At 51.7% G+C, this 13,979-nt stretch overlaps 1 protein-coding gene across 1 annotated transcript; it reads right to left on the reverse strand.

The window, feature by feature from the left end:
- Positions 1-4,822: 4,822 nt before the first annotated feature.
- On the reverse strand, positions 4,823-12,574 carry ACRBP (acrosin binding protein). The gene is made up of 10 exons (XM_054574484.1): positions 12,532-12,574; positions 11,993-12,211; positions 11,725-11,819; positions 11,129-11,246; positions 9,970-10,480; positions 9,371-9,503; positions 7,014-7,193; positions 6,755-6,922; positions 5,589-5,672; positions 4,823-5,003 (listed from the first exon to the last, which is right to left on the reverse strand). The coding sequence occupies exons 1-10, from the start codon at positions 12,572-12,574 to the stop codon at positions 4,881-4,883; spliced, it is 1,674 nt and encodes a 557-aa protein (XP_054430459.1). The 3' UTR covers positions 4,823-4,880.
- Between the last annotated feature and the right edge of the window lie 1,405 nt (positions 12,575-13,979).

Below are 13,979 nucleotides of genomic sequence, written 5' to 3' on the forward strand. Positions count from 1 at the left end.
CCCCACCCCACCCGCCTGTTCCCTGAGGCTCTCATCAGTGGAGCTGAATAGGCATAGTGCCAGGCCAGATGGCAAGATGGAAAAAGCTGCCAAAAAGGAGGCAAACAGGAAATGGAAGGACGGTTCTAGGTGTCGGGAAGGGGCAGCCTGGCTGTCTCCCCAGTCCTGCCTTGAGGAAGAGGTCAGGTTGTGGGGGAAATGCAGGAAGTAAAGAAATAGCAGCCACCCCAGGAAAGAATAGACACTGGGGTTTCATGCCACCAGAGAGAAGGAAAGACATGACCTGGAGGCCTGCATAGGCTCAAACACCTCGACACGCTCTGAGGGGGTAACGTAAGCATACCAACTCCACACATGCGCCCATGCAAGGACACGCAGAGGTATAGGTAGGTACCCTATGACATGTGTACACAAGATCCCTAATAACATATCAATCAATGTTGCTGCACACCCTGTAACGCACAAGTACGCATGGAGGCATGGACTACCCGCCCTGCGAGGAAGGGCAGATGCAGCCCCAGCCTTAGGGACCGTGTCCTTACACAGACAGACAGACATACAGCCAGGAAGCTCCAGGAGCACATACCCATGCAGATTGCAGCCCCAAGGGCAAAGAAAGCAGCAAGCACACGGGGCCCAGGGGCTGCGCCATCACACATCACCCGCCCGCCCCACCACTCACACCAGAGTGCATGCAATAACTCTCCTCGGTCTTCCTGTCTTTCAACCTCTGGGCCAAGACCCCTTCCGTCCTTGGAGCCTCTCAGACCTGTTCCATTGCCCTCTGAACTGGGTTGGGCACTGTTCTTTGCTCAGATAAGCTGGAGGGACAGAACAATCTTCTATCCCAGGCAGGAAGTGAGAATGAGGGAGTAAAAGTGGGCAGAAGGCTAGATCATGATCATTCCCTCTCTGCTCCACAAGACCTGCCAGCAGTACCCACCCTCCTGGCGCCAGACCAACAGTGCAGAGGGGAGCCAAAGACAGAAAAAGGGGTGATTCAGAACGATGGTGGGGGCAGGGAGGGGAGAGAAGTACCTCCGCTCTGTCCAGCTTTTCCTTCCGCCACCCTCTCCAGGAACTTCTCCCTTTTCCCCTCCACTCAGTCATCAAATGCCTTGCTCCCTCTTCACCTCCTCTTTCAGTAATTCACATCTTTCAGAAGTTTGAAAAGGAGGAATCTCAGATATCTCCATCCTCCTTGCCTCAGGAGATCAGCTCTAGAATAACCACCACCTCATTTTAGATTCTGGAGTCCCTGCCAGTCAGTGTGTCCCCCCGCTGCACAGCGTGTGCTCCAACCGGCCTTGTTAGCTAAGCCTGCTCTCTCTGCGGCTGTGCTCAGGCCGCGCTGGGAACCCGCACCCTGAGCGCATGGACAGGCTTAATTATAAAGCCCCCTCGGTACCTGTATGTTCAGACTCCCCAAATAGATCCAAACTGCGCTGAGCCTCTGGGAGAAGCTTAACACAGTCTAAAGGCTTTGTGAAAAGCCCTGTCCCAGAGCTGTTTTGGGGATATAGATAAAACCTGCTCATCAGCTTGTCCTGGGGCTGAGGGGTCTGTGGTGGTGAGGAGGCCGCATGAGGTCACAGGGTGACTGGACGTCTTCGTCCTGCCCCAGGGACCATGTTCTTTCCAAAGAGAGGTGTCTCTCCGGCACAAGCCCCAGAGGGTTGTCCCAGGTCGCCCAGGCCTGCCCTGCCTGCTCTGGCCAAAATACCTGCTCCGGTCCCCACCCTCTACCCGAGCTTGTCTCTGGCTGCCTTTCCAACATCACCCCCAGCCATGACTTCTCCTGCCCTAGGTATTCTGATCTCATTTCTCCCATTTTTCTTCTGGGAAAAGGCAGAAAGAAAAAGCAGCCCACAGCTCAATAATTGGTTTCCCCAAGGTGCGGATGACACTTCCCCACCTGCACATTTCCTTTCACCCTGCGTTTGAGAGCTGGAAAAATAGGAAATAAAACTGCAGTCAAGAGAAGTCACCCAGACAGAGCTGTCCTGGCCCTGTGCTGAGTGGCCTGCGTGCCTCTTACCTTGTTTGGGGGCCTGGCTGAGTCCTGTTTGGAGAGTCTCCTGCCGCCTTTTGACCTTGTTGGTCTCGCCCTGGACCCTGGCAGCACTGAGTGTATACCCCTGGCTTCTGCCCTCGCCCTTTTGCTCTCTCCTTCCCCATGGGCCTGGACATGCTGCCTTCCATTTTGAAGCGTACGCTGCGGGCAGCAGGGTGGGGAGAGCTGACAACATCAGACACGGACAGAGTTGGACTCCAGTGTCTCTGAGTGGCCAAGAAGCGAGGCTTAGAGGTATAAGTTTCTGTTTTCCCCTCAATCTTTGCCTCCGTGTCCCCTCAGGGCTACAATCCCGGCTCACGCCAAAAAGGAGCTGGAGATACAATCGGGTAGGAGATACCTTTCTTTCAGGGAGGTCCCCACAAGCATAGGTAAGAGGTAGCTGCCTCATTGTTGTGATACAAAGGTACCATAAGGCCTCACACATCCCCCACCTGTGCTCGGTTATCTGAAATATCATCGCCCTCATGTCATCCATGAGCCATATCCTGTCAGCACTATAGGGACATTAGAAATCATCTTGTCTACTCCTCTTACGTAGATGAACGCACTAGGTTAAGTCAGTGTTTCTCAAAGACCATATTAAAGTACCCCTTGGTTATCTGGGAAGAATCATCATAAGAACACATCTGCACCAGTGAGTCCATTCATGGTGTTTAATCAGATAAGTTCATAGTCATCTAGCAGAGGGCCTGGCTCTGGGAGGTGAGTAGGCATTGGGGGTGGGGGTAAGTATTAACTGAGAGTAGGAAAAGGTTGGAAATCATCCCCAGGGGACCTTCCTCAGTGGCCCTGGGAAGCCCAGGGTTCAGCATGACAATGGGAACTGAAGAGCAAGGGGAGAACACAGCCTCCCGAGATGCCCCAGTGTGGGGCTTCAAGCTTCAAAGGGGCATTTCAGGGCGTGACCTCCGTCTGATAGTCTTTCTGCCTGAGGCAGCCCCTTTTATCTTTTTACACTATTCAAAAAGATTTTCCAGGGCCCACGGCCCACCCTCACCTCCATGCCCACCATGTCCCTCATTTCTAAAAGAGGGGTGCTGCACCCTGTGCCCCCATACCTGTGTTCTCTGTTGAGCTCCGCCGCTGCCCTGAGCTGGCTTCCGCTGCCTGCTCTGGGCTGGGCTGGAAGGACCTGCTTCTGGGCGGGTGGGGACACACCCACCCGGGCAGATCTCAGCAGATTCCAGCTCCTTGCACTCACCCAACCCCACGTGCGCAGGGAGAAAGAGGAAGCAGTTGCCCTCAGCGGTCTTCACAGACTGGCCAGGGAAGAAACCCCAGTGGATAATGGCACTTAATCCAGCCCCAACTCTGGCCCCACTAATGATTCCCCCCGCCCATCACTCACTCACTCCCTACAGTTTCCGGGAACCTTAGCTGGCACACCCACCCACTGAGATGACTAACCCACCAGCCTCTCCATTTTCTCACCAGTTCCCCTTGGGCGTCTCTCTTTTAGATCCCTGCAGGTGGTTTTGCTCTTGCCACTCTTAGCTTTATACCTCGCCCTGCCCAGGGCCCCTCTGCATGCTAGGGCTGCTGCTGGGCCCACCCTCACTGCAGAGTATGCACGGCCTCTCCATCACAGCAGGTACCTCCTTGCTTCCATCTCTTTCCTAGGCTGTGAGCTGGGGGCTGGGGGACTGGGCAGAGAACTCAGATGACAGCCCTGCTCTTCTGTACCCTCGGACCAAGCCCTTTATCTTCTGTGTCAACAGGGCTGGGCTTATTGTCATTGCTCAATACACAAAAGTAAGTTCAAGTTTTTGTGTGGTAAGTAAAAAAAAAAATATTGTGGTTAAAGGAGTTTGAAACATGTTAGCTTAAACAGATTTCTCTATTACAGTGCTTTTCAGAGCCTTCAATATGCCATTAAAAGATTGGTCATGTGTTGATAATTGAAGCTGGGTGAAGGGTACATGGGGTTGCATTATACGATTCTATTTTTGTGCACGTTTTAACGTTTCCATAAGTTTTTTTTTTTTTTTTTTTAATGCTGTTGATCATGATGAACCTACAGAAGAGACACTGTACAGTTTCCCAAACACATGTGTCCCCAGAATACACTCTGGGAGGTCCCAAGTTACTAAAGGCCGATACTGAAGTCACATCTCAATGTATGTTGTGAAGACACAACCACCTCAACATTCAGACCATCTGCCCCTTACTGGATGTCAAATCAAGGATTTCCTGAGCTCCAGGCCCCAGCTGCTTCCATCTGCTTGATAAACTGCAAGTCCTGCCCTCTTTCCCTGGGATCGGTGCCTGGCCTTCACTGCCCAGCGGGACAATTCTACAATCACATCTGAGCTCCTGGGGCCCAGGGCTTCAGAGATGAAAACACACATGCCCTCCTGGCCCACAAGACCCCTCAGTCCCAGCTGTGGCTTTCTTCAATTCAACTCCCTGATCTCGTAGGGTTTTTTCCTCCCAGCAGATGGCTGCTTCCCTGGTAAATTTCATTCCTGTGAAATTATCTCACCTGCAGATGGATCCATAAGCCCTGGGGGGTGGAGGGCTGATTCCCATGGGGCACTGTGGCAGTGCTGAGGATGGGATCATAACCAAAATAGGCCACACAGGTTGAAAATAAACACTTTATGCAAAGACACCTTTTAAAGCGAGTAGAGTTCCCATCGCAGACCTCTATGGGACTGCAGAGCCAACCCAAGGAAAATGTGAGCAGGGACCAGGTAAGAGACCCAAAAAGGGCAGCCTGGAGGCAAACGGATGACAAATGGGGTCTAAAGGTAACGGAGAATGTGGAAAGGCCAGGTTGGGGTGGAGCCAGGACAACTCCAGCTCATCCGGCTTGGCCTAGAGTCAAGCTGCTAAACTCCTGGCTCCATCGAAGGACGAGTTCCTCGCTTTTGGCTGGGGACAAAATACTGTAACTCTCGTTCTGCAGACACCTCATACGGGACACCTACACCGAGAATGGGGACACACAGCCTGAGTTACAGAGCAAGGAGCCAGAAGTGTGGAGGTGGGGATCTGTCACAAGTCCCACAAGAACCACTGACAGGCGGGCTTGGGCACAAGGTAGTAGAAGGAAGGAGGAAACTCAGATGTGGGGTTTTTAAGCTGCACGAGACACCACATAGCCCAACCCCTTCCTTTCAGAAATCAGGAGGCTGCGCCTGAGGGGGGGGAAGTGACTTATCACAGACTTCTTGGTGAGTAAGAGCAGGAAGGCAAGACTACACTCTCAACCTTCCTGTGGTGCCCACAGGGCCGTCCTCTCTCATCTGCAGCATCCCTGCCCTCAGACCCCTCTGGCCTGGGGGAGGGGTCCTTGCTCACTCCAGGGCTGGGAGAGTGGAGGAGAGTGAGTGCTCTGGTGGAGGCTTCTGCCCTGAGAGGCCAGCAGGAAACTGCTCTCCACATCCCTGCTGTTTGGGGCGGGTGGCGGGGGGAGGGAGGGGGTTGGTTGTGGCCCAGAAAGGACACCCAACCAAGGTGACTGATTGAGGGGCTGATGGGAAGAGGAGGGGCATAGGGAGGGGCTCACCTTCCTTTCCCGGCTTCTCATCAGACACTGTTGGCTTTTGAAGGCACAGTAGTTCGGGTACTGCACATAGTCTGTGTCGCAAATCTAAGCCAGGGGCCAGGGATGGGCAGGCAGGGAGATTATCAGTGCCTGAGGTGGCCGACCCAGGGGCAGGGATGTGACCCTTGAGAGCCAGACCTTCCACACCTGGGGTACCCTTGAGAAATAGGCCTTTGTCCCCTCTGCCATTCCCATCCCACCCTCGGTTCGTCAGGAAGAAGCAAGGAGCCAGAGAGGAAGAAACGGCTACCCTGCTATTCAGCTTGCCAGAAAAGTAGCTGAGGAATGGGGAACGGGGCAGGGAGGCACTACAGGGCAAGATGAGAGCAAGGGGGCCCAATGGTTGGTTTAGTCTCAGGGAGCCTTCTAGTGATGGGTGAGAGGGAGGGTAGAACAATCTCTAGCGCGTGATCTTGGATGAATCACTTCCCTTGGTGGACCTTGCTGCCCCGTCTACAAATTCAGGGGAGCAGCAGAGATGATCTCTGAGATCTCTTCCAGATCTAGGGGCCCAGGGATAAGATCTGGGCAGGAGTCCTTCCCCTCAGTGACCAGCCCTTTCTTAACTGCCCCTCCTTTTCCTTGTCTTGATTTCCCCACAGAAAGGAAGGGCCTGGCTCTCAGGTACAATAGGTAGTTCCACAGAGGAGGCAACTTTGGGGAGAGGGGAAACAATGATGCCATTGAGCAAGGAAAGCCCTGGAAGAGTTAGGGAAGGAGACTGGCAGACAGAGGCAGGGAAGTAGTGGATGGGGGCTGGGGGGCGGGGGGACTCTCAGGCATCACTGAGTCATTTGTCACAGAAACGAGTCTGACTTTGGCCTACAGTGAGAAGTGATCTGACCAAGGCCCCCTGGCAGTAACTGGCAGAGCTGGGACCAGAACCACTGTCTCTTGCATCCCAGTCCTGTGCTCTCCCACCCTTCCCAATCCCTACTCCTTTGCCAACACAATCCTGCTTTGTTGTGTGTGTGGTCTATTGGAGAGAGGCAGCAGGTTCAGTGAGGACTGGTTCTCAGAAGCTAGGGGCCCAAGCCACCTCCCATATCCTAAGGTTGCCTAGAGTGAGTAACTGGGAGGAGCGAGGGTGAGTGGGGTGGGCCTGAGCTTTGGGGAAGGGCTCTGACCTTGGTGGGGAAATCCCCATCCTGGAAGCTAAGGAACTCGGTCTGGAGCCAGCCGGCGACTCGATGATCTTCACAGCCCTTTGTGGCTAGCCGGGCACACCAGAAGTCCGTGCGGAGCCCACCGTAAAAATCCAGCCCATAATAGCGTCCCGATTTTACAGTCCCCATCTGTGGCACAGTGGACAGGGGAAGTAGGGTGCACACCTGCTCCCCTCACTTGAGGCCTCCCCTGCTGCAGGCTGCCCAGCTGGCTAGGTACCTTGATGCCGATGGACATGCTCTGGGATGAGAGCAAGGGGCTCACGAAGGGTGTTTTGTGGGAGCTGTCACACTGCTGTCGCTGCAGGTTGCCCTCTGACTGGCACTGCTCCAGCTTCAGGGAGCAGAAGTCACAAAGGGGACAGGTAGGGACATGGTACCGTCCAAGGCTGTCACAGATCTAGGACAGGAGTGTAGTTAAGAGGCTGAGGCTGAGACCGCCCCACTCCTCTGCCCCCCAGAGCTGTCTTCATTTTCAGGCTCTTCCGAAGACTCCTCTGGCTCTTCTCCTCCCTGCCCACCTCCCCACGCGTTCCACAAGGACCTCGCCTTGGCTTTCTCTTTCTTCATCTTCTTCCTGGACAACTTATCTACTCCCAGGTAATCATCATCTCTCTGCAAGTGACACCAGATCTTTATCATCAGTTCTGATCTCTTTCCCAAACTTCAAATCCTCAATGGCCAAGTGCCTGATAGACGTCCACCATTAGATCCGGTGACCTACAACCACCTCTGACTTCGGCTATTTGAATACGAGTCCTACCTTACTTTCTCTCTCTCCTGATGACAATGCTGACATTTACAAACAGTTGACACAAGACTATGCACCATGGCTATAAATGCTACCATCTCGTTTAGTCCTCACAGGAGCACTACAATAGCATAGGTACTAATAATGTCTCCATTTAGCTAACAAAAAACAAGCTCAATGAAGCTAACTTGCTCAAAACCAAATATCTTATAGATGGTGGAGCTGGGATATAGATTCAGTCCTTTGAACATCAAAACCTGTACTCTACCCAAGCACTTAGGTTCAAAACCTCCAAGTTCCTGGAAGACATTCTTCTAGCTGGACCCTCCACCCTCACTAAGCTCCCTCAGCCTTCTCAGGAGGATCTGCACTCAATCCATCCCCCTTGTCCCTCATCTGTGGGTACAGCGCGCACCGCAGTGCACAAATCTCCCACATCACCTTGTTTGCTCACACAACAGCTCCTAAGGGAGGTATTCTCATGCCCCTGGGTTACTAAATTCTTTTTCCTACCAAGTTAAATACAAATGCTTCAGGCAGCCATTTGCGATGTTTCGCATTATGACCTTCCTATCTCTTTGACTCTAAACCCTACTGCTTTGCTCCAGGCAAAATGGGCTCCTTACTGTTCCCTTAACCAAGCCCTAAAATCCGGTGGGCTCCCTATAACTCCTAAACGTCCTAATTTTAAAAACCTCTCTTCAACACCTACCATACCCCTTTGTAATGCTGCTGAATCCCTCATGGGCTGGAGGCCCTTGAAGGGGAGGGGCAATATGTTCATTCTTGGTCCCTCATGACGTCTCTTTCTTGCCTCACAGCCTTTGCACATACTTTTCCCTCTAGCAGGGAACTTCTTACCAAGTCCCTTTTTTTGCTTGGCTAACTTCTTTTCTCTCCTAAGGAGTTCTGTAAGTTCTTCTAAGAAGCATTCTCTGATTCTCCCGAACATAGACAGTTGTCCCCTTCCACTCTCTCTGCATTTTGTACTTAACCATCACAGCGTTTACCCTGTCACACTGTTCTGCCTGTTCTCTTCTCTCTCTCCCACTAAGCTCCAAGAGCCCCAAGATGATTGATTAGAGCTACCATACTCACTGCTAGTATCTCAAATACCTAGTCCAGAGGTGGTGCCCAATCAATATTTGTTGAACAAATGAGTGAATGGATGGCATACCAACTCTTGCTACCTTGTATTATTTGAAAACCTAAAGGATATTCTCCTGGGAATAGGATTTGCAAGGTGCTGAAAACACACTGAGACTGGTATCTCTCTACAGATCCCTGGAATGGGAGGGCTGCATCTAAGGTCCAAGGACTAAAGATGGTGAACTGGGTCAGGAGATGAGTACAGCCTAATAAATCAGAGAGCTGAAGAATGAATTCTGGATTGGAATGGATTCCAGACTAGTCTCGAGCCTTCCTCCTTTTCGGTGAGCTGGAGATGTCCTTTTTTTTTTTTTTTTTTAAGATTTTATTTATTTATTTTTAGAGAGAGGGGAAGGAGGGAGAGAAATATCAATGTGAGAGAAACATTAATTGGTTGCCTCTTGCACACCCACAACTAGGGACCTAGCCCACAAACCAGGCATGTGCCCTGACGGGGAATCGAACCTGCAACCTTTCAGTTTGTAGGCCAGCAGTCAATCCACTGAGCCACACCAGCCAGGGCATGGAGATGTCCTTCTAAAGAAGGGATTCCCACTGGTGAAGACAGTCTTTCCACCATGCCTCATGCTTTCTGTACCCCTGCCCGTCCCCCATTCCCAAGGCCTAGTAGAATAGTGCCAGGACCAGAGGATGCCCAGTGAGCATGGTGGGCCTACCTTCTTTCCGAAACCAAGGATCTCCTCCTCCAAGTGCCGCCAGGCCTTGGCTGTGGGCGTCATGATGCAGATGTTCTCCACGATGGAATAGCACATCACCAGTAAGGCTTCCACATGGGGCATCTGCAAGAGGCTGCAAGGAGACACCCCTGATTGGTGGGGATGGGCTAGAGGCTGGGGCAGAAAGCCACATCGCTGCTCTTCCCCTCCTTTCAGGCTGTTCTTGGTCACACACGTTCAGCATATTGGATAGGGCCTTAGAGACCTCTGGACCAACCGCCTCCTTTTAAAAATGAGGAACGGAGGTCCAGAAAGGGGAAGTAATTTCCCCAAAGTTGCAATGCTCATTAAGGCCAGACACAAGACCGGAACCCAAGCCTGGTATCTCCAGGTACAGGACTCATTCCAGTATGTCATGTAGGAAACGGGCAGGACTTAAACCACTGATGGCCACAGAACAGGTGACGCAGACAGTTGCTAGGTGTGCCTGAAGCCCAAGCGGGTCTGAGTGGGCCTGCAGGCCAAAGCTGGAACGTGGGGTTCTCATTCCCAAAAGAGAGAGCAGAAAGGGACAGTAGGGGAGTCAGAACTTCCTGTACCTTCCAGAGCTTTCACTTCTCCAAGTAGAGTCTTCATCATACATATCACTCATCTCATCCGTTTCCTGGGGAGATCGAATGAGCTCCTGCATGTCCTCCATCATCATAGGCGTAGACTTTGCTTCCCGCACCCGGGCAGTGAAGGAGAAAGGGTTGGAAGATAAAGAATCGGCCTGGAGCTTGGGCTCTGAGTCTGTCTGCAGCCCAGACATGGCCTGTAGTCCCTCCTCAGCCCCCTGTCCTTCCTCCTGCTTCTCCTCCTCTTCTTCTTCCCCCTCCTCCTCCTCCTCCTCCTCCTCTTCCTCCTCTTCCTCTTCCTGTTCCTCTTGCTCCTGCTCTTCCTCCTGCTTGTTTTGTCCTTGTCTTTGCTCCTGTTTGTGCTCCTGCCCTTGATCCTGCTTGTGATCTGACTCTTGCTCCGGGCCTCCCAGGGACAGGGAGGCTTGCAGCAGCTCCTCCACATTGTTGTTGAGCAGCTCGGGCCAGGGCTGGAACGCCTGCCGTTCCGTGGCTGCGGCAGGGTTTGGGCGGCACCGAGAAAGAGAAGAAAAGGGACAGTCAACTTTCTCAACTATGAGTGAGTTTGTTCACAGAGGGACACACACATAAACACCAAGGCAGGGAAAAAACAGTCTAAATCATAATTATTCATGCAATCAAGTATAGAAGACACAGAGAAGAATACCAGTATCAAAATATTGATACCATGGTGACTGTGGTCTTAGCAGTATGTCACCTTTCCACCTCCCCTTCAAGTGCTCTTCTTCCTTAACCACCACCTCAAAAACCACCTGTTGTTCCTCTCACTTAGGAAGCAGCATGTATTCTGCATAGCTAGCAACTAATCCTTTCTAGACTGAAGATGTTAGCTTACAGAAGTCCCAGAGGACTTCCAAACACAGGAATGTTTTGGGGAGCTAGAAAAAATGGATTCAGGGCAGACTTGTAAGTAATGTGAGAAGACATCCTGGGACAGGAAAGTTCTGACTTGCATTCCTAAAAAACAGGCCCTCCCTTATCTAAAAAGAGCTGCTTGTCCCCATCTCCCACACTTGTTCAACATTCTTCCCATTTCTCTACCACTGACGCCTTAAATCCTGGGCTCTGGGCCTTACGGAAAGAGTTGCTGATAGTCCCCCAGGTGCTGGGAGGGTCTCACCTGTGATGTGGGACGGCACAGGGGAGGTCATTGTGCTGGGCTGCGCTTCAGTGGAAGAGTCTAACTCCTTGACAGTGTTAGGTGAGAGAATTGAGACTGGCTGGGAGCATCGGACCCTCTGCAAGAAGAGAAGAAATGTGGGAATGCCTTTCCTAAGGGGTGGACTTCTACTCCAACTTACTCTTCTTCAGCATGCCTCCTCTCTCACAGTTCCCGGGCATGATGAAGAGACCTAGTGCCTGGTGGAACCCTCCAGCCCTGAGCAAGGGTTCAACTCTGAGACAAAACTCCGCGTCTTGGCCACAACCCTGCCTTCAGTCTTTAACGTTTGATTTGAATGAAAGCACTGATGGTTAGAAGACAAGGAAGGGCTTATCTCTTCGCCTTTTCCCTCCTCTTGCAGTAATGGGAGTGTTCTGATAGTCTGAATGCCCAAAGTGAGACTGTATTCATCCATAATCTGGGTAAATGATTGGCAAAGTGGCAGGGAGAGAGGACCTAAGGATGGTCCTCCTGGAACCCTCCCTGGGCTCCTTATTGCCACGGCCTCTGTCTTGGTCCTGAGACACCAGATCCACCTTTGTCCTAGGCCTCACCTTTGCATAGTAGATGTGGTTGGAGCAACGGTACTGAGTAAACTGGCAGAAGGACTCAAACCAGGAGGCATAGGGGAGGTCGGAGCAAACAGCGCCTGAGAAGGAGCAGGGGTGGAGAAGGTGAACACACAAGAGGGAGCTCCCTCCCGGAGGGGGCAGTGGGCGCCTTGGGTCTGGAGAGTGGAAAATGGGGATGGAGCGTCAGGGCCCAGCGCTACCCTTCCCCTCTCCAGTGAGCACAAAGCTGCCCTGCTAGTCGGGCCCTCACCATCGGGCACCAAGCCGTGATTCTCATACTGGTCCAGCTGGACGAGGGTGGGGTTCCGGCAGCCGTGGGTTGCACGGAGACGGCAGGTAGTTTCTGCCTTCCAGGTAGGGGTCAGCAGTGCGAAGAAGCGTTCATATTCGGTGGCAGAGAGAGGGCTGCCGGGAGTGGAGGCCAAAACTGCCTCCTGGGCTGGGGCGGCGGACGAAGGCCACAACAGCGCTGCGGGGCGGGGAAGAGACAGACGGCGGGACCGAGGTCCAAAACCCGCTCCTGGCCCGGGACGGACCCAGGCCGGCCAGCGGGGCCTCGTGTAGGTTAGGCCCGGGGTGTCTGGTCGGCGGGGAGGGCAGGGACAGAGACAAAGCCGAGCCCGAAGGAGATCGGGAGGAGTTCAAGTCGGAAGCTAAGGGTCACGTCCAACGCGGCCTCCCCGAGAAACGTTTCGGAAACCGCGGGGGAAGGGCTCCCGGGAGGCAGACGACCTAGCCGGGGTGGGCGGCGGGGCAGCGGGGATGACCACGTAGGTGGGAATCTCTCACCCTTCAGGAGTGAGAGAATGAAGCCAGCAGCGAGCTCTCGCATGGCCCCAAACGGTCCGCCCGCGTTTCCCGGACCAGAGCGGCCACCAACGGGCCAAGCCAGTGAGAGCCGGCGGGTGCGGGCCGAGCTGCGTGGACTGGAAGAGGCGACCTCACGTCACAAAGAGCCGGGGGCGGGGCCTCAGAAACTGACGAATGAGTCCTCACGTGGCAAATTCCAGCTCGAGAGCTTGATGGCGGTGTATTTGACGCTGCTCCTTTTTTTTTTTTCTTAGCACAAAACCCAAATATTTATTAGGCATCTACTAATTATAGGTGCTAGGCATTTTCTTTTAGATATCTGAGATACATCAGTGAATAAAAAAGACCCCTGTCCACAGGAATGAACATAACTGTCTCCAGAAATATTAATAAAGGGTTGTATTCTCCTTTATGTTCCTGTAGAGCTTATTTTCACTTTTATTACAGTATTGCCAACATAGTATTGCACTTATTTGTTTACATGTCTGTCTTCCTTCCTGGACTGTGGGCTTTGGGATGACAAGGATGGCCTATCTTACTATTCTGACACATCACGGACATTCAGTAAATGGCCATAGAATGAACAAATGAAGTTGGACAGGCTGTTGAGCTCTAATGTCTTAGAGAGACTGTGCTTATCTTGGTCTTAGAGGAAACTAGGTTTTATATTTTTTTCAATTTTTTGAAAAAATTTTTATTGAATTATTGGGGTGACATTGGTTAATAAAATTATATCGGTTTCAAGAGTACAATTACATAATACATCATCTGTATATTATACTGTGTTCACCTTTCCGCCCCCATTAATCTATCCTTACCCTCTTCTGCCTTCCCCACCCAACTCTCCCTCTTATGATCACCATACTTCTGTCAGTGAGTTTTTTTCTTAACGACTTCACTTTTTTCACCGTCATCTCCTCCCTGACAGCTGTAAGTCTGTTCTCTTTATCTATGAGTCTGTTTCTCTTTTGTTTGTTTTGTTCATTAGATTCCACATATAAGTGAAATCATATCACGCTTGTCTTTGTCTGACTGGCTTCTTTCACTGAGCATAATATTCTCCAGGTTCATCCATGCAGTCTCAAAAGGTTAACATTTCCTTCTATTTTAAGGCCGAGTAGTATTCCATTGTGTAAATGTACCACAGCTTTTTTATACACTCCTCTACTGATGAACACTTGGGTTGCTTCCAAATCTTGGCTATTGTAAATAACACTGCAATGAACGTAGGGATGCTTCTATTCTTTCTAGTGTTTTGGGTTTTGTCAGATATATCCCAAGAAGTGGAATCGCTGGGTCATAAGGCAGTTCCATTTTTAATTTTTTTAGGAAACTCCATATTGCTTTCCACAGTGGTTGTACCAATCTGCATTCCCACCAACAGTGCACGAGGGTTCTTTTTCTCCATAAACACTTCTTTGTTGATT

This window comes from Pteronotus mesoamericanus, unplaced genomic scaffold, assembly GCF_021234165.1.
Source record: "Pteronotus mesoamericanus isolate MK-2021 breed Mesoamerican mustached bat unplaced genomic scaffold, CSHL_Meso_final contig_263, whole genome shotgun sequence".
NCBI lineage: Eukaryota > Metazoa > Chordata > Mammalia > Chiroptera > Mormoopidae > Pteronotus > Pteronotus mesoamericanus.

Coding starts and splice junctions, on each gene's coding strand:
- ACRBP (XM_054574484.1), bottom strand. CDS start 12,574: ATGCGAGAGCTCGCTGCTGGCTTCATTCTCTCACTCCTGAAGG. Junction 12,212..12,531: donor CATTCTCTCACTCCTGAAGG/GTGAGAGATTCC, acceptor CCCGCCCCGCAG/CGCTGTTGTGGCCTTCGTCC. Junction 6,923..7,013: donor GCATGTCCATCGGCATCAAG/GTACCTAGCCAG, acceptor ACTGTGCCACAG/ATGGGGACTGTAAAATCGGG.